Source organism: Nothobranchius furzeri, chromosome 16, assembly GCF_043380555.1.
Source record: "Nothobranchius furzeri strain GRZ-AD chromosome 16, NfurGRZ-RIMD1, whole genome shotgun sequence".
NCBI lineage: Eukaryota > Metazoa > Chordata > Actinopteri > Cyprinodontiformes > Nothobranchiidae > Nothobranchius > Nothobranchius furzeri.
The window spans coordinates 53,174,738-53,201,501 of NC_091756.1; the positions used below are offsets into that span (position 1 = coordinate 53,174,738).

The 26,764-nt window shown below is 42.1% G+C and overlaps 1 protein-coding gene across 9 annotated transcripts in view; it reads left to right on the top strand.

The window, feature by feature from the left end:
- The window catches only part of baiap2b (BAR/IMD domain containing adaptor protein 2b), a 77,377-nt gene extending 57,238 nt beyond the window's left edge, over nt 1-20,139 (top strand). For 4 of the 9 annotated variants that reach the window (XM_054749464.2, XM_054749469.2, XM_070545812.1 and 1 more), the window contains 8 exons: nt 3,713-3,865; nt 7,310-7,540; nt 8,463-8,658; nt 10,063-10,264; nt 10,381-10,461; nt 10,678-10,846; nt 11,817-11,860; nt 19,916-20,139. In XM_054749464.2, coding sequence (XP_054605439.1) covers nt 3,713-3,865; nt 7,310-7,540; nt 8,463-8,658; nt 10,063-10,264; nt 10,381-10,461; nt 10,678-10,846; nt 11,817-11,860; nt 19,916-20,057 — 1,218 coding nt within the window. In that variant the 3' untranslated portion in view covers nt 20,058-20,139. Of the gene's footprint in view, nt 1-3,712; nt 3,866-7,309; nt 7,541-8,462; nt 8,659-10,062; nt 10,265-10,380; nt 10,462-10,677; nt 10,847-11,816; nt 11,861-13,655; nt 13,869-15,809; nt 16,187-19,515; nt 19,556-19,915 lie in introns of those variants that run through there. The other 5 variants (XM_054749472.2, XM_054749468.2, XM_054749466.2 and 2 more) reach the window with 5 other exon arrangements.
- The last annotated feature ends 6,625 nt before the right edge of the window (nt 20,140-26,764 follow it).

A 26,764-nucleotide genomic window follows, 5' to 3' on the forward strand; every position in this document is an offset into this window, starting at 1 on the left:
TTCTCCCTTTTTTGACCAACAGAGTTGTTCAAAAGTACAGAACAAAGCATATGGCATTACATCTTATGACAAAAATGCACCTTAAACAGAGTTTGAGCAGCAAAACATCACTCTGCAAATGGTGTATATATAGTGAGACAATTCATGATTTAAAGTGTTAACTTTCGCCAGTTTTTGTATGCACGTTTTAAAAAAATGCTGAAACTTGAAAGGTTTAAGCACTTAATACACTTAATTCTTAACATTTAATTTTTGCAATATAAATTGAGGAATGTTATTTTTTGAATAAACTTGTTCGATAAATGGGTGTTTTTAAATAGTATCGAAATCGAGTATCGAGTTATTTTTCAAGTATCGAATTGAAATTTTAGTATCGTGACAACCCTACTACAGACACTAACGGAGACTGTGGACACTAGGATGGTCCGTTTCTCGGTGGGAGTCAAAAGTACTGCTGGAATGAGCTTTAATTACAGTTCTAATCCGGCTGTTTGTTTGTTCTTTCTTTTTTTTAAGCATGCTAGAAACAAATAATAATATACTGGATGAAAAACTTGAGTCCTGGGTGGAAAGTGGGAAATAAACTCCTCCTATATATTTCTGAAAGCAGGGCCGTTGTTTCCCCGGGAACATTTCAGAGCTTTACCTTTTGTAGAACTGTCGTGTACTCAAATATCCACTTTCATTTCACATCTCATCTTCTGTTTATTACGACTGGGAGCTCTGGAATGAGCGAACACCCGCTTTTATTACTTTCAGCCATTTGGCAGTTTGTGTCGCTTGATCTCAGGGAAATACGGGAGAGGTTTGTCAGGTTGCAGGAACATCTGAGTCAGAACTCTTTTGAGAAGTTCAGCTATTCTTTTATCTCCCAAAAAAAGCATCTGAATGAATTCGCATCCAGCTCTGCGATGTTTGGTGTTCTGCTGATAAGGTAGGCCTAGCTAGGACAAGCAGGGTCTCCGAGAGGCTGCATCTGCTAACACTTCTCATACTCAGCAGAGTTTTTGCTCCAGTGGTTCAGAACATGTTTAATGTGTAGAAAGTTAATAAATACTTGTCGCACATGTTTTAAACGCTGACTGTGCTCCAAGTCAGCCAGAACCAACAGCAGCTTGTTCTACTGAGCACAAGTACTCGGATTACTCTGGTACCCAATCTCAAATAGCCTCATGCAGCTGCTGATCAGTTTTAACCTCAGTATTAAATTGTAAATGGCCTGTATTTGATATAGAGCCTTCTAGAGTCCTGGAACCCCCCAAGGCACTTTACAACACAACACAATCATTCACCCATTCACACACACACATTCACACGCTGGTGGGGATGAGCTACGATGTAGCCACAGCTGCCCCGGGGCGCACTGACTGAGGCGAGGCTGCCGTACACTGGCGCCACCGGTCCCTCCGACCACCACCAGCAGGCAAGGTGGGTTAAGTGTCTTGCCCAAGGACACAACGACAGCGACAGACTGAGTGGGGCTCGAACCTGCAACCTTCCGATTACAAGGTGAACACTTAACTCCTGTGCCACCGTCACCCCATTATTATTAGTAGTAGTACAGTGATCCCTCGCTACTTCGCGGTTCGTTTATCGCGGATTCACGACTTCGCGGATTTTTTCTTTGGAGCCTTATTCAAGGGAAATTCGCCGATTCGCGGAAAATTTTCACCAATTCGCGGTATTTTTCTATGCGAAATATCAAGAAATTCCTGGGTTTTTTTTTTTCATCAATTTCATCATAAAATGCTTTTTTTGTAATAAAACTATAAAAAAAAAGTAAAAATACAGTACTATGTAAAGGGAGGGTTTTAAAAGTCTGAATACTGAATACGTACCTGTTAAATACTGTAAATATGGTGTCCCTACTTCGCGGATTTTCACCTATCGTGGCCAGGTCTGGAACGCATCTACCGCGATAAACGAGGGATCACCTGTATTGCTATAAATATTACTCACAAGTAGAATCAGCCAGATACGTAAATAATTCACTAAAGATGGAAATATCATTTCTAGTCACAAGCTTTAAGGTGATTTGGACGAAAGCTGAGATCTAATTCCTTCTGCTTGTAGTTTTTGTGCCGTTCATGTTTATTGTATTTTTATTGAAATGCCATTACCTGAAAGTCCTTCTTCTCCAGGAGAGGAAGGATGGGTTAGATGGCTTTCAGGTCACATAGTTCAGATAAATTTAGTACACAAAGTTTGTGGATTCTTCCAGTCTGAACATTTTGATTTCCTCCTCATGACACCCCTACCCTCCCATCACCTTTGCAAGCCGAGGGATGATGGAGGAGGGCCTGGTCCGTCTCGGACTGACGGCATCACGGTAACTTCTGGACCTGACGGCTGAGCGCTGCTCGTCCTACACACTCCATATGATTCATTAGTTGCCCCCAGCTTCCTGTGTAATGGCCACTTTACAGCAGCATGCCGTCATTTACTGTTTTGAGTGTGGGTGACTGCTGGATGTGCCCACAAAGAGAACAATGTTCCACTCTCAACCTAATGACCACATCCTGGATGTTGATTTACTTTTACTTATTTCTGGATTTCTGAAATGTTCATTTATGACTTGATAATAGTCTAACAAAATCTGGTCTCAAATGGGTAATTTAGGCACCAATAGATTTCATATTAATTTGCCAATAATGTTGAAATAATCCATTTCTAATATTCCAACGTTTGTTCAATAATGGTTAAAATTTCCAGCCTGAAATAAGCATTTTTTTTCATGAATGCATGAATCTGCTTTATTATTTCTCTAATAAAAACCTCTGGTGTTATCCTGGTGCATCTCTGGGTAATTCAAGCCCTTCAATACATCATGTCACCATCAGTGATTTGATCAGTTTTGTTGTTTATTGAATGAACCAGACATGTGGGGGCGTGGGCCACTGACTGAAGGACTCGGGCGTGGTCACAGACACCTCATACCACTGCCGAGAGCTGTCTGGCACTCGCAGAAGGCTGCTTCACATTATCTGACACCAGGAAACTCGTACAAGCTCTCGGTTACATAAGTGACCCTGTGGATGAAGCTGGGTTCACACGCTCGACGTGTGCTTTAAACACAAGTATGTGATCTCTGACTGGGTTGGTTGTGATAAATGCGTAAAACCTCTTTTAAAAATAAAGGAAACTTTATGTTTAAAAGTCATATCGGCCCCCGGGTCGACCCAGGACACGTTGGAGAGGTTACATCTCAATCTGGTCTGGGAACGCCTTGGGGTCCTGCCGGAGGAGCTGGTGGACAAGGCCGGGGAGAGGACGGCCTGGAGCTCCCTAGTTGGGATGCTGCCCCCGCGACCCGGACCCGGATAAGCGGAGGAAGACGAAGACGAAGACGAAGTCATATCGGGAGTGTTTCGCCCTTTTTTCCCTCTATTTTGTGGTTTTCTTGTTTATTTTGTGACATTTCTGATTTAAGATGTTTCGTAAAAGAAAAGTTTGGCTAGTTTTTCCATGTCATGATTATGATGTTTGACTCTTTTGAGAAAGAAAAACACCTGTAAAAGTCATTCATTACCTTACCAAGTGGGGTTTTAAAAGAGCCTCTGCATATTTCTGATTTAGATCATATGCACACCTGAACATGTTGGCTAAAATGGAATGATCTGATGTCCTTTCAGCTTTAGTCTGACCCAACCCTAACGGCAAACTGTTAAGTTGTTAAAAACCACCTGATGAAGGATTCCTGTCTTGTCTGCAGTATGTTGAGGCCATCAGCAACAAGCAGAGTGAGCTGGACAACTACATCGCCGAGGGCTACAAGAACGCTCTGTCTGAAGAGAGGAGGCGGTACTGCTTCTTGGTGGACCGTCAGTGTGCCGTGGCCAAGAACAGCAGTGCCTACCACAGCAAGGTGAGAGCTGCTGGGCCTGGTGGTCCTCTAAGGTCACTGGGACACAAACCAGTAAAATGTGATCCAGAATATTTAAGTTCCTAAACTTCCTAGCTTCTGATCCAGTGATTGGTCCAGTCCAGGGGCGGCGTTAGGCCCGGCTACTTGGGCTGAAGCCCCGGATCTTTCATGATAAGCCCCGGATCTAAATCGCGGAAGTAACATGCAGTACCAAAGTCACACAGAGAGGGCGCAGCTGGCAGTAGTTTGTAAAGTCCCATTTAGTCGTCACACACACAGGTGTGTGGTGAAATTTATTCTCCGATTTTGACCCATCCCCTGAGTTGCAGACACGCCGCGCTCGGGAACTATTTGGTGGTTTAACCCCCCAATCCAACCCCAATCCAATGCTGAGTGTCAAGCAGGGAGGCATTGGGTCCCATTTTTCTCAAAATCTTTGGTATGACTCGACCAGGAGTCGAACCCCTGATCTCCCGATCTCAGGGCAGACACTCTACCACTAGGCTACTTAGTCAGTATACAATTTACCTGAGACTGAAGAGAAGCCCTTCAGCAGCTGGCTTCTGCAGTCTCTGTCTGAAATGCATGAGTGAAGATGGACATAAGGACGTTTTTTTAGACCAAAAGTACAACGACAGAACCCCAGCTCTGATGAGACTGGTGTTGACTCAGGTTTGTGAGTCTTATTTGAAAATATTTGTTGTGCTGCTGGTTTGCCTAAAGTTAGCTTACTATCAGGTAAAGTTGTTGGAGAAAGAAAGGGAATATTCACTATCATCTCACACTAAACACTAACAGGAACAATACTCTGCCCTGAATATGCTGAATATGTAGCTTCAGATTAAACATTATGTGGTACAAGATATATATATATATATGATGTTGACTAGTGCGTGTCACGTGTGTGCGCGCATGCGTGTGTGCGCGTGCGCGCGCGTGTGTGTGCGCGCGCGTGTGTGTTAAGCCCCGGATCTTCTTCAGTCCTAAATCCGCCCCTGGTCCAGTCTCTGCTTTTTAACTCTTTTTTTTTTTTTTTGGCCCACAAATATTAAAAATGCACTCATGTGGTCACTTCTGACTGTAATGTGGTGCTTTCCTTTGCAGGCAAAAACAAACCGTGAACCAGTAAGGGTGTTTTCTGTAGAGGTGACTAAAGGCAGAGCTACAATAAATAACAAAAACAAAGTGATGTGGAATTAGGCATTTACCAACTAATAATGTTTCCTTCCAAGGCTCTTAACAAACAGCTGATGTTTCAAAAATTTAAATTTAGGAATTTTTACACAGGATGTCGTTTAAAAGTTAATCAGAAAACATTGACAGATTGGCTGATCCATTGTACCAGTTGCATACTTGTTTTCTCTAAAACTCAGCTGCATTTATATAACTTTGTTCCAAACTGTTATGGAAATTTTATCCATCCATCCATTGTCTGAACCCGCTTTGTCCACGTAGGGTTGCGGGGGGTCTGGTGCCTATCTCCAGCGGTCAACGGGCAATCAGGCGGGGTACACCCTGGACAGAGAGCCAGTCCATCGCAGGGCAACACAGAGACACACAGGACAAACAACCATGCACACACACACTCACACACACCTAAGGACAATTTAGACAGACCAATCAACCCAACAGTCATGTTTTTGGACTGTGGGAGGAAGCCGGAGTACCCGGAGAGAACCCACGCATGCACAGGGAGAACATGCAACCTCCATGCAGAAAGATCCAGGCTGGGAAGCGAATCCAGGCTCTAACCACTGTTCCACTGCGCAGCCCTTGGAAATTTTATATTCCATTACTTTAATCCTATTAACTAATGTATTACCTTATGCCTGAAAGCATATTCCCATTCAGACACACCCACACACACACACCTCTGTTTCTTTCCTTATCTCATGTTTTAAAATAAACTTGCTGAGCTGAACTCTTCGACTGCAGGAAATGGGTTTATTGATAAATATATTAAATCCCTAACACAAACCATGACACATTACTGGATGCTATTTTAGTTTATCCATTACAGCATCCCCACATAACAAAGCACGGGCATTCATAAACATCGGTCTGAGATGTTGGCCACTCCCACTTCCTCCTCAGAATGGTGTTGCGTCTTCACATTTAGAGGCTGAGGAGGAGGGAGAGGATGACCTACTTCTACCAGAACACTTGGTTCTGACTTGCAGCATGTGGGTGTGAAAGTGTCTGAATGGTGATTGACAGACGGAAGGAGGAAGCACAAAACACAAAGTGCTGATGTGATGATTAAAGTCCAGAAGTAGACAAAATTACTAAGATTGGTCCGGTCCAAACACTGGTGCCTAACCCTAACCCCAGCCTTTTGGTTTGAGCTAAAGAGCTGGAGAAGTGGACGGAGTTCTGTGGTAGATTTAGGTCCCTTTACCTCCAGGACACGTTCCCGTGTTAATGAGCCGGGTGAGCTGCCGTCTGTGCTGGCCCATTACCATCACACAGGTAGAGGCACCAACCACCTACGTTCGACCTGGCTAACTGGGGTCTTACTGACTCACCAGCAGCAACGTGTTGAACAAAGAACAGTCATAGGTGAAATCCCATTAGTCTTTATTTTAACATAGTAGGTAAACAAAGCAATGCTTTTTTTTCTTATTAAATAGTTTATTCTGATTTATGTGTTTCGATCATCCCTCCTACACTCGTCGCTACAGCCCACACCCTCTCAGCAGGTCCTGTCCACCTTCTGTTGGTCCTCCACTCCAGCTCAGCCAGGTTAAAACGGTTTGACTTTATTTGTGGATTCAGGAGTCGTTTATTCACCAACAATGCAGATGAGAGTATCTTTATGTAACTGACCCGATGTATAATGCATGGAGGAAATCTAACTCCTTCACCAGCTGAGACTTTCATAAATAAACGTTCAGACTTCGGCGTCACGCAGCCTCTACAGGACTAAATGCTCCCCTCTAGTTTTTCAGTTAACTTTTACCACAAATCAGCAAATTTCAAATATGCTGCAGCGTTTGGCCTTTAGTAACAATCAAAATGATGAATGAAAACCAAGCCTTTAATATGAAAATGTTGAAGAAAAGCACAAACCCAAACTCCCACTTTGTCCTCCTGTTTGCTCTGACTGCTGGAGAAATAAACACAACAAATAAACTGTCCTTAAGGTCGCTTTTGGGGCAAAAACATAAATGTTAATTATTGAACTGAGTCATCTGCTCTTATGCATTTGAACTCACTCAGATTTCAGACTATATTAACCTAGGTTAGCCATTATGATTTAAAGGATTAAAATTGACATTACATGTCTTTAAAGGGATTTCTAAGATTTATGTTATTCAGGTAAAGAAAAAATGATTAATTTTGCAAATAAAATGCAAAGTGAGGGATTCTGTCATGCTGATGGTGTGTGTGGATCAGACACAGAGGTAAAGCACACTGATACCAAATCTTCCTTCCTCCCTCCAGGGCAGGGAGCTTTTATCCCAGAAGGTCCCGGTGTGGCAGCAGGCGTGTGCCGAGCCAAACAAACTGCCAGACCGAGCCATGTTCCTAGCCCAGCAGATGAGTGGTGCCGCGGGCACCCTGCCACCTGGTGCTCATCACCCCACCATCTCTGAGCCAATCCCCAGTGCTAAACCTCTGCCGGTGCCTCCAGAACTGGCAGCCTTCAGGGCCGGCGGGGGCATGGGACAACAGGTCAGTTCCTAAGGCGATCAAGTCATGGAGACATCCAGGACAACACTGCAACGAGTTGGGTTAGGAAAAGGAAAAGTTAAAAACCAAAGTGCAAATCTGCAAGAGGTTGTTTACATGAAATACAAGGAAGTGGAATGGAGTCGGCACCAACCTACATAGTTTAATTTGCAGAAACACACAGTTGTTCTGTTTTGTTTCCTCCCACTGAAGATGAGAGGAGTTATGTAGCTGCATGAGCAGAGGTGGAGTGACTTTCAGTCATCGGTTAGTGCCGAATATGGATATGGGGAGAATGTGATGGAAACGGAAAATGATGAATGGCCGCATGTATAGTGCCTTTCAGAATCAGAGGACTCCATATATGTATACAGTATATGTATGTGGTATTTCTGCTATTTGCTGCAGTCTCTCACTGAGTTCTTAAACCAGATGTTTTTAAAAGAAAGCTACAACCCTCATGGACGTGAAAACACAACCAGAAACATGAGACCCATAATAAGCTTGGATGGGGAATTTTAAAAGCGCGGAGTGATTTTGATCCTGCCAACGGTTCTCTTCATAAAATCCTCAGTAAACTGCTAATGAGCTCGCTGCTCAGAAAAAGCCTAAATGTCCTCCATCCTCAAAGCTCTTTTGCACCACCCCCCCCCCCCCCCTGCAGAGGGGGCTGCTGAAAAACAAAGTGTTCCAGTTTGGTCTGAGCTTGTCGTCTAAACAACAGCTGTGCAGATCTGCTGCTTGTTTGTTACTAAACATCCGATGGCTCTCCCACTCGTTCTGTGTGTTTGTCTTTAGACTAGTAAACGAAGTGTTTTCATTCATGACCCAGATCTGCTCTCAACTTTCATTATCATTAATGAGCTGCAGAACGTTATGTAACTGCTTCAGCTCAGGGCAAGTTTGTGTGTTGACTGTATGACAGAGGATGATGGGTGGAGTGGATGGAGCCATGCCGGTGATGAACGGGGCTCCTGGGGGAGAAGACTACCAGCAGTGGATGGAGGGGAAGGTTGCCCAAGCCAAGGCCTCTCCACAGACTCAGCGGCATGGAGCGGAGGTCTACTCAAACACCCTGCCAGTTCGCAAGGCCGGCCCGGCCAAAAGCAAAGCCACACTACGTGAGAACACACCCTACCTCATCAGTTGGGATTACTTTTCTTTTGTCACAGAAGGAGTCTGGTCAGAATGCTTACAAACAGCGTAGTGTTGGATAATTGGGAAAACACTTTTTTGCAGGGGTTTTGTTGATTGAAGTCTAAGAACAGGGTATCCGCGGGTCCTTAAAGTCTTAAAAAGCCTTAAATTAGCTTTTCTAAATTTAAGGCCTTAAAAATCCTTAAAAATGACAAATAATCCTTAAATACAGTTTCCAGAGGTCTTAAATGACCAAAGACCCAATAAACTAGATTATTTTATTTCTATAAAATTTTCGTGAATTCCTAGTTGATGTTCAGCGTTTTTTGTGTACGTAGTTGGCGTAAGCGGAACCGTACACATTCAGCTCGTTGTGAAAGGGGGCTATTTTTAGATGAGCACGTTAGCTGGTTAAGCTAGTGGGAGCTTGCGCCATGGGGAAGTGCAAGTTTAATGGTAACTGGATGGCTAATCCCACGATCGTGATGTGGTTAGCACCGGTTCCAGGCAATAGCTGGAAATTATAGCTTAAATGATAAATGACCCGCACTTGTATAGCGCCTCTCAGAGTCAGGACTCCAAAGCGCTTTACACTGCAGTGTATCATTCATCCATTCACACACATCCACACACTGGTGGGGATGAGCCATGATGTAGCCACAGCTGTCCTGGGGCGCGCTGACAGAGGCGAGGCTGCCGAGCACAGGCGCCACCGGTCCCTCCGACCACCACCAGCAGGCAAGGTGGGTTAAGTGTCTTGCCCAAGGACTCAACAGCAGCATTCTCTGTCCGGAGCCGGGATCGAACCTGCAACCTTCCGATTACTGGACAACCCGCTCAACCTGTTGAGCTACTGCTGCCCTGCTTAAATAGCTTAAATTTGGTCAAAGTGGCCTTAAAAAAGGTCTTAAAAAGTCTTAAATTTGGCTCCCTTAAACCTGCAGATACCCCGAAGAACTGTTTTTACTCTGGAAGCTTTAGATTAGTCTTGAACCTTTTTTTTTTTTAGCTAATCTGACCTTCAGAGTGCAAAACCTGCACAAAACAAGAGGAACATCAGGAGTTCTTCACATCTGAGGTCAAAGTGCAGCATAAACAAATCCTCCATAAGAAGATGAAGAACATGTCAGGCTTGTTGGTTGATTAGCTTCTGTTGCATTCTTCTTCCTTTGCACAGAAATGTTTTATTTAAAAGAGGCTCGACCTTAAGGTTGAATTTGTTAGTTTCAAACACATTTACTGTGAAGCTGTTGTTGTTTGTTGTTGTTGCATTTCGAGTTCAACAGGCCCAAACCAGTGGGAACAGGAAGAGACTTGATATTAGAAAGTAGGTTTTAGTTCACGTTATGAAGAAGCGAAAGGTTAAAGATGGTGTTTTTTTTTTCCAGTGGAGACGCGAACGCTGCCCCGCTCCAGCTCCATGGCAGCAGGTCTGGAGAGGAACGGAAGAACTCGAGTCCAAGCCATCTTCTCCCACGCTGCCGGTGACAACGGCACGCTGCTGAGCTTTGCCGAGGGCGACGTGATCACTCTGCTGGTCCCCGAGGCCCGTGATGGCTGGCACTACGGGGAGAATGAGAAGACCAGGATGTGAGTCCAGTTTGATTTCATAGACCAGAATTTACGGATCTTTTCAGATTCCAGCTTAGAAATGAATGAGAGGTACGACATCAGCGTTTCTAATATGCGCCGCTTGTTTCCACCAGGCGTGGCTGGTTTCCCTTCTCCTACACTCAGGTGATCACTGAGGGCGACGGCGACACCATGAGGCAACTTCGAGTTCACAAGTAGGTGTTCCTTCTCGTGCAGAAACGTAGCTTTAATCTGAGACATCTAGTTCTGTAAAGTTCTTGATTATTGTCTAAGTTCAAGACCCGTATTTTTGAAGCTTTTGACAATGAAAAGCTAGAAACCTAAAACAGAAATGTTCTAAATGCATCCACATGTTCCCACCGTGCCACATACGTGTTGATTTTATTTTTCATGTTTTTGTTTGTTGCCAGCCTTCATCATGGGAAAAGCAGCAGCACAGGAAACCTTCTGGAGAGAGAAGACATGAGTCTCCCTGTCCATGATTACAGCATGCACTCGCGCCTGGCTGCACAGAGCGCTGCCTCTGCGCACAGCAGACAACAACGCCCCTACAGCGTGGCTGTGCCAGGCTTCTCACAGGTAGGTGCTGCTGCAAAACAACCAAACCTAGCAAAGACCCTCTGTGTCAATCAGGCAGCATGATGGGAGAACTTAAGGAAGTTTCAGGAGCTTGGTCTTTTAACCCTACTCTTAGACACTCTGCAACATCAGGTTACATAAGCGCAGAGATCCATTCTGCTCGACGTTACACGTTGGCTGTTAGGGAGGTCGATATTCTGATGTGACTCAGACTGAGGAGGTCTAGACTCACCTGTTTCTGAGACGAGCCTTTCTGACACGAGTCCACATTCGCCCAGCTGTCTGACAGAAAGGGTGTGCGGTGATGAGACGGACGAATCTTTTCAGAAGGCAAAGTGAGAGTTATGAAACGGCAAACCCCATCTCCATCAGGCCAGATTTCCTCCTACGCCTCACCTAGGAAACGCTATGTGGGCGACGCCGTCACCTAACGGCTTAAAGTGTTCTTTTTGCCTCACATCATTCCAGGATTTGTCACATTTGTCGCGAGGCAAACAAAAGACGTCTCAAACCGTTCCACGTTGTCATCTAAAGTTACCGCTCATCTCCCACGCACTGATATTTGGTCCTGAAACGGTTGCAGTTGCTCATCGTTGATGAAGTTTCCTTGGAAAAATGTAAAACCTTTATCGTTTCAGAGTTTTACAGATTTTACATTCAGATAATATTTGTGCTGCTGGCGGCTCCGTGTTGCTTCTGTCTTTAAAGGAAATGGTAAATATTCAGACATATTTGTTTAGTACACACACAGCTGGGAAATTATACCAGTCAGTGAAGGCGCTTCAGTACAACTGGACTTTATATTGTAACTTTATATTTTAATTGTAATGTTTAAGATTTGTGGATGAAGCCTGACGATTGATGTTGAGGGGTCTTTGCTGCCATCTGTTGGCTGCTCAGATTATTGCAACGGTTTCATGAGTGGCTGTTTCAGAATAAACTTAACATATTTATTTATTTTTTAATACAGCTGCAGCAGGGAGTTGAAGAGTATGAACCCCGCTTCCCCACTAGGTAAGAACTACTTATTTTTCTTTACTGTCCTACTTTAGTTTGTCGTCAGTCTGAGCTGATCCAAGTCTGTCCAGTTGGCTGGGTTATCTGATCTGATCTGAGTAAATGGAGAGATCTTCTATAAGCTAGTCCAGTTAGCATTCATGTTGACTCAGCTGAGGACACAGGTGTGAGGGGCTGGGACCGTAATTCAGGCACACACTCGACCAAAACACTACACTCTTTGTTTTGTTCCATTTGTTTGCTCTCCTGTTTTCTTCATGTTCTGTTTACATTTGTTTGATATGAAATGAGATCATGTTTAATGTACCAGCATCTGGTCAAATACTCATCTCTTCATGGATAACAGAACCTAACCAGAGGCTCTTGTGAAACATCTGAATTATGAACATGAAATTTCCAAATTGACCAAATTTAATATTTTTTTTTTCTTAATCCTGCTGACAGTACAGCGTAGTGACTGTTGAACACAAACCCCAGAAGCTACACTACTCTTTTACATTAGTAACCGACTACAGTAAATGAGCTTTTAATACCTTTTTTATGCTCAGGTTGATTATTTTATTATGTTTCATACATGTGTGTGTGTGAACATAATGAATCCATTTAAAACTGTGTAACAAACGAGAAAGTAATTCTGGAAAAAATTGCTTCCAAAAAATAAAATCACCTTAAGACATGTTCTGATACTTTCTCCTGTCTCGGAACCACATCATCCTGCAGGAAACTCTGTGCCGTTACTCTGCCACTCCTCCTGCAGCGCTAAAGCAGACCTTTAACACTTTATATTCTACCACATAAAACTATCTGAGACTTATCCTGTGAATGGGCTCCTATTAAAGGTGATTAAAGGTGGAATATGGAAAATTTTAAATAAAATGCTATATTGTTAAAGTACCTCCATGGGGCATTTAGCGGTGTGTAGAATGAATGTACAGTTTTTCCTTTAAAAGTTAGGGTTAGGGTTAATAAAATGTTGATTTTGTCGTGCATGAGACTGGGTTTGTGTACATCTACCAGTCACTAGAGGGCACTGTTGCACTAAATGGTCAGCTTGGTACGGCGAGGCTGGGACTGTAAAATGGCAGACTTGACAAGTCAAGCAGCTGATTCTGAGCCCACAAGATGTTCTAACATTAAATACTGTTGTAAAATAAACTTATTAGTAGAAATCACCCCTACCCTGTGTGATTTGTCACTGGACTTGGTGACTGGTCACTTAGCATGTCAGCAGTGATCCAACACCCCCAACGGCTGGAAAGTCTTTGCTGTTGTTGCACTACCACCTCTAAACACTAGATGTCGACAGTGCCAGTGTTCCATATTCAACCTTTAAATAAACTAGGTATTAAACATAAATAATTAAAACAATTTGATAAAAATAAATGCTCTTTAATGTAATTTAGTTTAGAACTGGCTTTGATTTCTGAGGAGAGGTTTAGGATTTGTTTATTCTAATGAATTCTGAATGAATTTTATTAGTTTTTTTTATCTTTGGATAATAAAAACCAGCCTTTTGTTTGCATGTTACTGGTTCATGTAGTTTCTGTTTCATGTTATTTGTGTTCATCTATTCTATGAAATGATCACCGCCTTCACCTCCTGGCTCTCATCCGCTAAGCTTCACCACTTTCCATCCTCCCAGTCTCGGCTCACATCCCAGTTCTGGGTCAGGGTTAGGCCGAGCCTGCAGATTCTGGGTTAATTTCTCTTGTTAGAGGTGTGTCCTGCTTGTTTGCTGCTGTGTCTTTTTGAGCCAGCCCACCTGGAAGCCTCTCCCTCTCTTTGTTCGCAGTTCCTCAGAAGTCAAATTGATTTCGACAGTGTGAGGACTGGCAGACAGAAAGGCACAGATGGTGATAAGACAGACTCCTCTACCACTCCTCCTCCTTCATTCACTCCTTTTCCTGCCTCCTGCTCACGGCAATAAACTCACCTCGAGCTGATCGATGCTGAGGGAAAAACATGGATCCGCCTCTTTTGCCTTTCCTCGGATCTCTTCCTGCTTCACTGCTTCACCCCGTGCTGTCTGTCCAACCAGTTGCCTCTCTGATTTTCTGAAGGAGCTTCATCCTCACCAAACAGAACAGACTCTGTGCCACAAATGCACTCTACTGATATGACGGACCTTTTCTATCAGGAAAATGAGTCTTGTGCTTGTCTTTCATGCATGTACATTTGTTCCCTAAACAATCTGATTCCCACTGTGTCCGGGCTCTCCATTAGAACAACAACACGAAGGAAAGGACAGTGGTTTATCCCAAAGAGGATTTTCGTAATGTAAAAACTTTAGTTAAGACTTTTACTGGATCTTTCAGTATTTAATGACTTTTCATGCTGTGAAGTTTTGTATTCCTCTGAGTTATGAGGCCATGTATTGTAAGTAGTGAACAGCTCACGTAAACGTTTCATCATATGAAAGACAAATCTGAATGTTTACTGTACATAAATGTGCCCTGCAGAAGCGCTCGTCATATCTGTGATCTGTTAATGGAAAAAATGCACCTGACTCAACTCCTTTATTTATATTTATTTAAAAAATAAACTTGAATGATTTTCGTATCAGTCTTTGAAGCTGGAGGTACGTAACCTAGGTGCTCGGAGTTTTCTGATCTGCTGTGATTTTCCTGCTGAGGCTGAATGAGGTGTGATGATCATGAGACTCCTTCGCAGGTCTGAGTTTAGCTCAATGATGCTGCATTTCCACTTCAGTCAATCAGAAAAACCATCTATGAAATTCCTCTCATTGATTAGCTTTTCTGGCATTCATGCGTAGAAGAAAAAACAACCATCGTTTGGTTCTCATGATCTCACATGTGCACAAAGTAGGGAGGAAGTTAACACCTGCCCATCCTGATTGATTTAGATCAGAAAAAATCAAATCTACATCCAAATTTAACATTACTGTGATGTTCTTCAAATTCACAATTTGTATTTACGCAGTTTTTATCCAGCAGTAATTTTTCATCAGTATAATTTGTTGAATCAAAGCAACAAACATGGTTTGTAAATCATGTCTCGAGTCATTTCTGAGCATTTTAGCTTCAGAAACATGGCCTCTGTTGTGTTTTGGGTTCAAGTATCAAACTGCACATGAAAAAATAAGTTCTCTGCAAAATTAGAGGTTTTATTTGGACTCATTTGGAACGTTCATGGACTCGCCCATCTTGACTCACAGCGGGGAGGCTGTTGTTGGTTTAGAGTCCAGGAAACGGCAGAGAGCATCGTAGCTAGTAGAAGCTAACTGTTAGCATTAGCAACTCCACCACACAGCATAACTCCCCTAGGCTTGTGTTATTTGTGGAGATAAAACATCAACGTTGTAAAGCAAACCGAGTCCGTGGTACAGTCACGTTGCTGTTAGCCAATCAGAGGGGAGATGTCCAAATATCAGGAAATAAGACTCCACACCTTGTCGTCTGAAGCTAGTTTCTCCTCTGGCTAAATTATTGGTGCTGAAACGCTCGAGGCATTCATTCCTACTAGAGATCTCTGCAAATGTATGAAAAATGAAAGTGAAGGTCCTCTTTAAAGTGAAAAGGAAGCTTTTAGTTAGTCTGGCTGAAACTTTTATTTTTTGTTTGAACCTCATTCAGCCTTTATCTGAACTTCAGCGAGTCACAAAGCGTCATGTTTTAAATACCCATGTTTTTCTTATTCTATAAAAAAGGATTCATGTCCGTTGACCCATTTGGTAACTAAATGATTCAACAGGATTTGACTAGTTCTGCAAACCTATCTATCTGCACCGTATAAAAAGAGAAGGCAGAGTTGTTGTTTGCGAATTTTCAAAACAGTTCAGAGGCTGAACTTGTTTCAACTGAAACCTTTTGACTCGTTTACATTTTTAGAAAGCAAAAAATCTGCAGTTTGATGGTCTGGTTGAGACCTTTTATCCTACGGAGTAGAAGCTTGTCCCACATGTCTGCTGTCTCTGCTCTTTCCTCAGCTTGTTGTTGAGACCTAACAACCGTCCTTCCCCTCAGCTTTGCCAACCCACCTTTTGTCTTCATTTGTTTTGATGAATTTAGACGGAAAAGTCGAGAGCAAACGGCTGGAAGCTGCCAGTGTTTCTTCTTTCTCCACTAAAATAGTCCAAGGTATGATGGCACAGACGGCACACCCATCACCTGTGGCCCAACGGCTCCTCCACCCACTGATGTGTGCGTTGAATGTAACGAGTTTTCATGTAAAACGGTGAAGATGCTGTACAGAGATTTTATGAATATGCATGCTTTGGGGGGGCAGCAAAAATGTCAGAATTATGACCTCAAATGTCTGGTGAATTTCTACTATAAAAGAGTATAAAATAAATTGTATTCAGATGGACGCTTTCTTGTTTCGGTTCTTTTTTTCCTCGAGGGCCATTCCGTCCTAGCCTGGCCTGCCTCTGCGCAGAGAAAGGGTCTGGAAATCCTCCTATTGAAATAACCCCACCCCCTGAGAATTCAAACCGAGCCAATCAGCGCTGAGTAGCGTACGTCACACACCATAACGATGAGTTTCTCATAAACATGGCGACTGAAGCGGAGTTCTTTCTCTTTTGGGCCATTCCCATCTGTACCGGGCCGGGCCGGGTAGCCCCAGTCGGCCCCAGCCTGGCCTGGTTGATTCCATACATCCTTGTCTTAAGCCCATGTGGGCTGATTCTACCCACCAATCAGAGGCTTGCTCTAATGGAAGGTGTGAATTTGCTGTCAGCAGTGGGTGTGTTGGCCCTGGTCGGCCTGAAGCAGACCCGCTCGAGAAGAGGGCTGAGAATGTGCCTTGGTTGGCCCGGAAAAATACCAGGCCACCCAGATATGTAAAGAGCCTACGCTACCCGGCCCGGGCCGACCCGGTACAGATGGGAATGGCCCATTTGCTCTTTCCTCTGTTCCAAATGACTTGGACACGTCTTTCAAACAACAAGTAGAAGTGCTAAACGCCTTTCTTCTAAAGAAAGATGGTTGCGCTGTCGCCAGACGCCATTTTTGACTAGAGCTAAAAAAAACTACAGTGTTGCACGGTACAGTCGGCATTTCAGTCTTTTCTTTTTTCCAGATTAGTTTGATTTGAGCTGCCTAGTCCCGCCCCTCATGCGCCTCTCTGCCTGTGAGTTACCAGACTCTTTCTCTGTGCAGAATTAAACAGAGGACAAGTCTGGCAGACCAGGCTAGTTCCATCCCAAGAGGGTTAATGATGAAGCTTTTCAGTCCTTATTCCTGTTCTAGTTAGATGCTTTTATTTCCCTCCAATTTTTGTTAGCTCAAAACTTTATTTTGCAGTAAAAAATCATAAAGAAGCTTGTTAAATTCATGCTTTGCTGAGATTTTTTTATTCCCATAGATTCTCTGAAACATTTGTGGTTGCTTCTTCACCCTCTCCTAGTGATTGTCCTTTTGGAAACGGCATCCTTTCACTTCAACACAGTAACCGGCGGCTGCTCTTGCATGTTTGATGTTACCTTTGATTTCTGGATCAGAGTCCATTATTTTGTGTGTGTGTGTGTGTGTGTGTGTGTGTGTGTGTGTGTGTGTGTGTGTGTGTGTGTGTGTGTGTGTGTGTGTGTGTGTGTGTGTGTGTGTGTGTGTGTGTGTGTGTGTGTGTGTGTGTGTGTGTGTGTGTGTGTGTGTGTGTGTGTGTGTGTGTGTGTGTGTGTGTGTGTGTGTGTGTGTGTGTGTGTGTGTGTGTGTTTTAACTCAAGCAATAGTTTTAAGAAGAGATCTTGCCTCTGCAGAACTAAACTCAAGGTTTGTTTCTCAGAGCTGAAGGAAGAATTTGTGTCTTATGTGTAAATGACAGATGGTTGGGACAGCAATCGTTTAGACAGTTTACCGTAAATAGGATAAACACTTTCCCGTTCTTCCGATGCTCCACTCCAGTGACCCTCGACCGGCGGCCCTCGAGCCACATCCGGCCCGGCAGTCCTTTGAGCCCCAACTTCCCCCAATTGGGCGACGGGGATGTTTAGCTTCAAAATTTATATCCCAAATATCAATAATGGTTCTCCAAACACAACAAAATTTACAATCAAAACAGTTTAGATGGAAAACAACCATTTTAAATGTATAAGTACGATACAATAATACTTGAACTTTATTTCAAATGGTAAATGGCCTGAATTTTATATAGCCCCTTCTTGAGTCCTGGAACCCCCCAAGGTGCTTTACAACACAATCAGTCATTCACACACACACACACACACACACACACACACACACACACACACACACACACACACACACACACACACACACACACACACACACACACACACACACACACACACACACACACACACACACACACACCCTGGTGGTGATGAGCTACACTGCAGCCACAGCTGCCCTGGGGATCACTGACAAGAGGCGACTCTGCCGTACACAGGCACCACCGGCCCCTCTGACCACCACCAGCAGGCAAGGTGGGTGAAGCGCCTTGCCCAAGGACACAACGACGGTGACGGACTGATTTTAAAAGTGCATCTGGCCCTCACAGTGTCTGCTGGAAAAAAAACTCCAGCCCTTGAACACATTTAGGTGAAGACCCCTGCCCTACTCCTTTCCTATTTAACTTGTAAACAAGATTTTCTTTTTTGCACACTTGATCACTATTATTGGGACATAAAATAAGTGAGTAGGGAGAAACTAAACTTTGATCTGAGAGGAGTTTTAATCTGATGAGATTAAGGATGAAAACAAGTAAATATCTAAATAAAATCATATGATTCTGTATAATCACGTTACCCGTTAACATTTTTAAAAATTAATTGAAGGTAAACTTTAATATCACATGAATTTTGCTGAAGTTTGTATGCACTTTTGCAAGAACCATGCAAGAACTTGGTTCACAGTTTGTTCTGCTGTAACTACTGTGTGAAATCAGGACTTCCAGAAGTTCCTGCTTGACATTCTTGTGAAGTTTGAGTTCTTCTGACCAGAGTGAACTTGGTTCCATCCTTCGTCCAGGTGCAAGAACACAGTTTTCTGTTCTTGCTGAGTCTTCTTAGGCCTTTAAGGTGGTTAAGGGTTGAGGCAAATAACAAGAACCAGTTCGCTTCAGTAGGTTTACCGTGTTCTTTTAACACAGCATTACAACTGACCAAAGCACTGTACATTGAAAACAAACAAGCTTGAATAATCACATAGATGGTACAGTTAAAAAAACAAAGGAATAAAACGTCAAATAGAACCATAAAATCCAACAAATGTAAATTTAAATACCCAAAATGGAAGGAAGGAATACCATAGATGGTAACACTTTACAATGAGCGTACCTTTATTAACATTACTTAGTGCATTATTAAGCATTAATAAACAAAGGGTCCCTTTATTAATGGTAACATTATTGTTAACTGATAAATGTCCTTCAGGTTAGGACAAAGAACCAGAGGGGTGTCTTCTTAGTAATGCATTACATAATATAGTTAAGCAGTTAGTATTTTTATTTAATAGTTTATTAATGCTTAATAATGCACTAAGTAACATTAATAAGGAGGCCGTTATTGTAAAGGGTTACTGTTAGAGTTCATGTTCTTACAGACTGTTCTAAAGCTGGAGGTTCTCGGTCATCTCAGTCAAGATTTTCTTTATTTTCACTGTTTTTAAATCTTGTTTTGTAAAAATGTCCTTTTGTGTTTGAGGCTGATAAACGAGGACTGTCTCTGCTTTCAGAAAAGGGCCTGATTACGCACGGTTTTGAACAAAATCTCTCGTAAGTGAAGTGAAACGCTGATCTTTGGTCTTTGTGCAACCCCTCCCCTTCCTTCAGTGGTGTTTCACTGGCATGATTTTGGAGTTGTGGTGTAACTTTTGGTGCGTTTCCATCACTGCTTGTTTTGTGATGTAAATGCTGACTTCATGAGCTGACTGAAGTCTTTTCAGCAGCATTCTCATCTTTAGTTCCTTTTGCATGGCTCATCAGACTTTGATTTCAGCCGCAGTGTTTGTAAAACCACATGCATCATCTTTCAGCCTTCTCCGAGCCCGTTTGAAGGGTTTGCATGCTGTACAGTAAGATTTGGACACCTCCATGATCAATTTCAGCATTGTCTTTCTTCTTCTCATCCTCCAGCCGAGATCCGCCCAGCGAGCCGGTTGTTGAGGCTCCAGCCAAGCCGCCCCTGTCTGATGAAGAGGAGTCGGAGACGGAGCAGCCTGATGAAGCTCACTATGACTATGTGGAGAAAGCTTCAGCTCCTGTGGAGAAATTCTGACCTGCTCAGTTAAAACCAGCACAGTTAGGATTTCCGTGGCTCTGGATTCAGCTGCAGCATTTAAATAACTGGGGGGGGAGGGGGGGGGGGTGAAGTGATAAATAACGGGTCAGATCAACAGGATGAACCTCTGCTAGCTGAGAGATGATGGGATGTAAATAAAAGCAGATCGTTTGTCCAGAAAGGTGAGGCTGTGTTCCTGTTGGTTTAGCAGCATTTTGGAGCTTTTAGTGATTTTTCAGTTTCTGTGTAAAATATTATATTTCCCCTCATGTGATTAGTTCTTGGCCCCAGTTATCTCCTCTCACTGGCACACTCACACACGGGTGTCTGACTGAACTTCATTCATTCTACTGTTTGTCTTCTTAAAACCTGTTTGGAACTGTGATTTAGTGAAACTTCATCACTGTCCAAATGGAATACATTTGTGTTTTTCTATTATTTCTTATAAAAATGCTCCTTGGCATTAAATATTTTACAGTTGGAAATCCTGAATAATCCACTTTATTACAAGCTTTAACTTGTAAGGATTGTGTGTCGTACAAGTTCTGGTAAGGGTTACGAACAATGTAAGATTACTGCAGTTTATTATAAAATTAATTACCCAGCATTGATGAGCACTGGAAAAATAAAATCAAATCATTCAAACACTGTTGTTTGAACATAAAACAAAGATCATCAGTTTTCCATTTAAATCTCGATGTTGTGGTATTTTAACATGATTCAGGAGATTCTCTGATTTTTTTTCCCAGGTTGTGTTGAAGAGCAAAGGCAACAAACAGTTTTCATTCAATTAAATTAGCAGCAGGTTTAGCATGTTTTAGAATCAAATCCATCCATTCTATCTTTTTAAATTTTTTTTGTATTTTTGTTTGTTCATGAACTTTTTCTGTTAAATTTAAGGATTAAAGACCAGAACAGTGTTTTCACCTTTAGTGCAGATTAGTGTCACTTTTAAATTTGGTGGAATGCGCCTGTTAGCCAGGTTTACCAATTTATTACGATTGAAGCAGTTTTAATGTTAATGTTCGGTTTCAGTTCTTTAAATGCTACAAAACTGTGTGTTTCATCTGAATGACTAGAATATTGTCACATTTGGAATTGTTTGAATTATCTCTGCATTGCACTTGAGATGCTTTAACATTTTTATGGTTCAAAAACAGTTTCTGGAGTTAAAAGTGCTGTCAAAATCATGTGTTTGTATAAAAGGATCTGTGTAGGAATGTTTGAATTTGTTATAAAAAGTGTCGGTGCTGTTGAGAAGAAAATAAATGATAGAGGAAGTGTTGGGACTAAATTTAAAATGTCCTTTTGGCTGCTTCCGCATCAGCTTCCAGAGGGGAGCTGAAGAACGTTCGCTCTTGTAGGTGTGGGCAAAAAACGGATCCTTGTATTTATCAAAAGTATCTCATCTTTTGTGTTTGTAGTAAAATACGCTCCGATTACAATAAACATTAAAGCCATCTAATACAGTCGGGTTCAGGAGAACACTGAGGATTACTTTTGTTGACTTTTTGACCTCTAGCCCCAACATTTCCTCATTTTGTTTCTTTTTAGTGTCTTTAAAACACACCCTTTAGCGTTGGTGTGAGACAGAAAAAACCACAAGTTTACACTCTTCTTTAATTGTTAAGAAAACCCTGTGCTGACAGATTTGAGTCTTAGGCCCTGTCCACACGTAGCCGGGGATCTGCCAAAACGTAGATATTTTTCTACGTTTTGGCCTGTCATCCACACGAAAACTGAGTTTTTTCACACGAAAACGGATCTTTTTAAAAACTCCGGCCAAAGTGAAGATCTGCGTTTTCTCCGTTTTGGGTGTCTGCGTGTGGACAGACAAAACCAGAGTTTTAAGGTCCGCAACGTCACTTTCCGCGACAAAAAAATGCTGACATCACGTGTGCGACCTGTGTTTACACTAGCCGACAGCATGGATGCCCTCAGAGCTGCGCTCGCTTTATCAATTGTCCAAGCGCTTTTTGCTTGTTTGTTTTTGCAAGCGGAATTACTGCTCCTTGCGGAAGACCACAGACGAAGGACAAGGTTAAGAACGGGGGAGGTACTGCCGCCTACAGGTCTGGCATGTCCTTAACAACGTATTTATCCGGGTACGTGTGGACAGTTTTTTTTTTAAACGAGTTGGTGTGGATGCAAGTTTTTGGAGGGGCGGATATTCGTTTTTAAAAAAACCCGGCTACGTGTGGACTAGGCCTTAAATGACAAAACAACAGAATAGACCTTTTTATAAATGTGATTTTTACACTAGGCTGTAATATTCAGTTTCAAATCTGCCAGGTAGCGCTCTGCTTGTCACATGGCATCGGAGTTATGCTACGAAAACGAAGAGTTCGTAGTTGTCAAAACACGATTTAGACGAATTAGCTCAAGTTTAGCTGCACATGTTCACATTTCATTAGTGCATGTGTACTAATGAAATGTGAACACTTCAATCTTTAACAAAATTCAGGTATTTGTTTTCTCATGAAATAAACAAAGCTTGGGTTTAATAACATTGGTGCCTTCCTCCACACAACGATCAGCTGTTTAGATATGATGAGAAATAAACTGGTGCACGATTCAGCTGCTTTAAAAAGTGACTGAGAAAATAACAAATAATTTGATTTACAAAAGAATAAAGAAATCAAAATACTTTAAGCAAATGTTTCAGGTGATTAACATTGCATAACACATAACCCTAAATCTAAAAACTTCTAGTTTAATTTTACAAATTGTAAATAATGAATTACCACAACAGGCAAAATTGCTGTTTAGCAGATTTCTATTTTTTTCTTCCAATTAACTCACTGATGTTGATCACTTAATGAGTCATTTTAGTTTTTCATTCCATGTCTTACATTTTGCTGCTAAGCTTTAGTTTTATATAATTATGTAACAGGTTTTCTAGGAGATAACAAAAAGAGGTTAATGAGTGGCACAAATCTTTTACGGTGTAAAAACGGCTTAACAAATGTCAGCGCTGCATAATTACATGTTCTGATGACTAACGCAATGTCTGTTTTCTGAATGAAAGTTATGGAGAATAAATCTGTTATTTAACCGGATTGTGTTGGAGGTTGATTTTTATATTTTCTGTTTCTGGCACTTTTTTCCCCAAAAGGTTCCTAAATGAAAATCTCAGCAAATAAAACTGGTTGTTTTCATTAGTTGGTTAATGTACTGAGAATTAAAAAAAAAACTCACCGGTTTCAGTTGAGTTTAATGTTGATTATCTAACATTTTATTGATACCTCACCAGATTTTAGCTGCACTACATAGTGTTTATTCACACAAGAGTGGAAACCAGAGTCCACTTGCTTGTCCAAACTCCTACAAAGGTAACTATTGTGGTTCTGGAGGAGCTCTGGTTCCCTCGCCTCCACAGCGTCGCTCCATTCTTGTTCAAAAGACAACAAACGTCTTTGTTCACTCTGGTGAAATGTTTCCAGCTTGAACTGATCAACCATGGTTTTGTTTTTACATTGCAGCTTCTGCTGCAGCCTTCCAAACAGACCAAATCGAAGTTGTCCGGTCACAAATTACAACCTCTAACCCGCTGCATCCTGTTGCATCGGTCTTCTAAGCATTGACCTCTGACCTTTGGGTGAACTTGCTGGGATGTCCTCTTCTAGGAAGATTGTCAGCTGCTGTAAAGGTTCCCCACTCATGATTCATAATCGCTGCTGAATGATGAACTCCAGGTAGTTTGCAAATGACCTTTGACCCTGCCCTGATGAGGAGCAACGCTCTGTCCCATTAGGTCATTGCTGATGTTAACACACACCTGTATGCTCCAGAGCTGCAAAGCCGTAGTCCTGTTTTTACAGAGGAGTTTAAATTCATGATCATATGTAAATCTCTCACCCTGGATTCTCATGTTAGTTCTATTGTTCGCTCTTCCTTCTTCCATCACAGGAACGTTGCTAAGCTGAGTCCCATTCTGTCTCGCTCTGAACTTGAGACAGTCCTCCACACCTTCATCTCCTCACGCTTAGACTACTATAACTCTCTTTTCACGTGTCTGAGCAGAACCTCCCTGAACCGTCTACAGGTGGTTCAGAATGCCTGTGCTCGGCTTCTGACCAAGTCCTCCAAACACACCCACATCACCCCGCTTCTCCTCCAGCTTCACTGGCTGCCAGTCACCTCCAGGGTTCATTTCAAGATCCTGGTTCTGGTCTATAGGGCCTTACATGGACAAGCACCATCATACATTGGTGATCTTCTTAGTCCCAACACCTCCAGCAGGTCCCTGAGGTCCAGTGACCAAAGCCTACTGGTTGTGCAGCACCAGGCTAAAGACCAAAGGTGACAGATCGTTTGCTGCTGTGGCCCCCAGACTCTGGAACTCTCTCCCCCTGAGCCTGAGATCAGTGGACTCAGTGGTCTCCTTTAAAAAGCAGCTGAAGACTCACTTGTTCAAAGTGGCTTTTGTATGACCTTCTTCACCACTCTCTCTATTCTGCTCTCCCCACCTATTCCACCTTCCTCAGGATCCACTGATTTCCCTCTTTCCTATTCACTCTCTCTCTCTTTCTTAACATTTTTTCTTTTAAATCGTAATTGCTTATTCTTGCTCATTTTAAATATATTTTTAAACATTTTCTAAGTGCTTTTTTATTTTTTTACAATTTTTATATTTTTTTGTTTTTGTGAAGCGCCTCGTGATTTTTATCTTGAGAGGCGCTATAGAAATGATATTTTCTTCTTCTTCTTCTAAAAATCAACGCCACTGAATTCATTTGTTTATAGAAATGAAGATTAACTCAGTTCATCTCATACTGCTTCTATGTAATGTCATCTCATTCTTGGTCCGTTTATATTTACCTGATTTTTAAAATAACATCATGGATACATTCTTTCATGTTGTGAAATATAAAATCTAAAAAGCCGACTTTACTTTTTACAGGGATTATAAATGTAAAGTTTACAAAACTAAGACACAGCTGACTTTATAAAAACACCATTTACTGATGGCCAACAAAGCTTTGGGTCGTGTAAACCAGAGTTGATTTATTTTTGATAGAAAGTACAGAAAGTGATGATGTGAGCAGGTCCGTGTGGGGGCGCGTATCGACAGATTCCCAAACCCTCTCCTGCACACACTAGTACAATCAGCTCGAGGCTAACGCCACTGCCCTGTTTCATTTCTTCGTCTTCATTTTGAGCTAAAACACCAGCTGTACTTCATCCTGAAGCACAATACAACATCTCTTTGGCAACAGTTAATGGATATCTTCTTTATTTCTAACCCTCCTTTTTCAAAGGTACAGAACATAAATACTACTTAAAGTATTTCTGTTGAGATACAAAACTTTTACAGACAGTCGAGATGTTTCTATGCTAGACTTTTACAGAATATTAAAGCCTGTGAAGGCAAACAAACACTTAGAAGACACTTCATGTCCATTTAAAAGCAGGATTCTGCATCTCCATGTCTCCCAGACCTCCTCGGTCTTGCTTTCTCACATCACACACAGAAAAACAGCTTTATGACACTTTATCATGACATCAGGCTTCAGTTGTCGCTCAGCTGATCAGACAAAAGGAACACTTGACTCATGATTCACACTGCAAAACGTTATGGCTCAAGTTGGAGCTGATTCCCTTGTCTCACAGTCGCCATCTTTTATTAATAGTTTGAATGAAATCCACTCTGAACTCATTTCTTCTGAACCTAAAACATCCAAAGAACATCACAGTAACCAAGACACCAGGTGAGAATAGAGTAAAATACTTCCTCTCTCATAGAAACTGATTACTTTATTTCAGGCTACAGAAAACTGGACCTTTTCATCAGAACTTGGTCAATTTAAAGATCACAAATTTCCACATCACAGGATCCTCAGGTCCCTTTCAGCTTGTGCTTCAGCCCCTAAACCAGTCAGATCCTGTTAGGTCAGTGTCCCAGCATCACGAGGGTCCAGAGGGAAAGGTGTTTTGTTTTTTTCCCTGCAGATGTTGTGTCAATAATAAGATGATGGGATGGGATTATCAAACCTACCAAGATTTGCTGTAAAGGATGTTTACACCATGAACAACCACTGTGATGAGTGGTCTGAGTCCAAATGGGTCATGACCAGTTAGAGACCAGATTGTTCAGAGCATTAAGATCATCTGGCTCATGAAATGTTTCACAAACAATAGAAGTTTGGAAAGTTTCCTATCCTGGGTGCTCTTGGACTGTTGGCAGGGATCCGTAAAGGTTCTGGTTAGTTCTGAGTGGGTGTGTGATTTGGGAAAATAACAGAAATCTGTTAATCCTGTGTGTGCAATTGTGGCATAACTAAACCTACGCTTGCGTATCGGACCATTCCTCTGATTTATTTTTATTTATAGAGACATATCATTCTAGGTTTGAGGGTCAATAGCAGTTTCTGGTTGGTGTGTACCTCTGACCTGCTGATTCGGATTAAGCTCAAAGAATAACAGAAAACAACTGACTTTTCTTTCATTTTAGGAAAATGTGTTCTTGACATTGATGATGTGTTGTTGATAGTGTAAATGTCTCAGCAGTTATTTCATGGACTGAAAAAAGGAGTCAGATGTTTTTACTCCTGCTTGGCAACGATATGTTCAGACAAGTTTTAAAAAAATCAAACTTTTGGGTCATTTTGTATAAATCAGACTCTGATGACCTCCTTTTTGTTCATCTCTAAGTAGTTTAGGCTGATGTCTTGATGCCGTTTTTACCAAAGCAACCACATTAG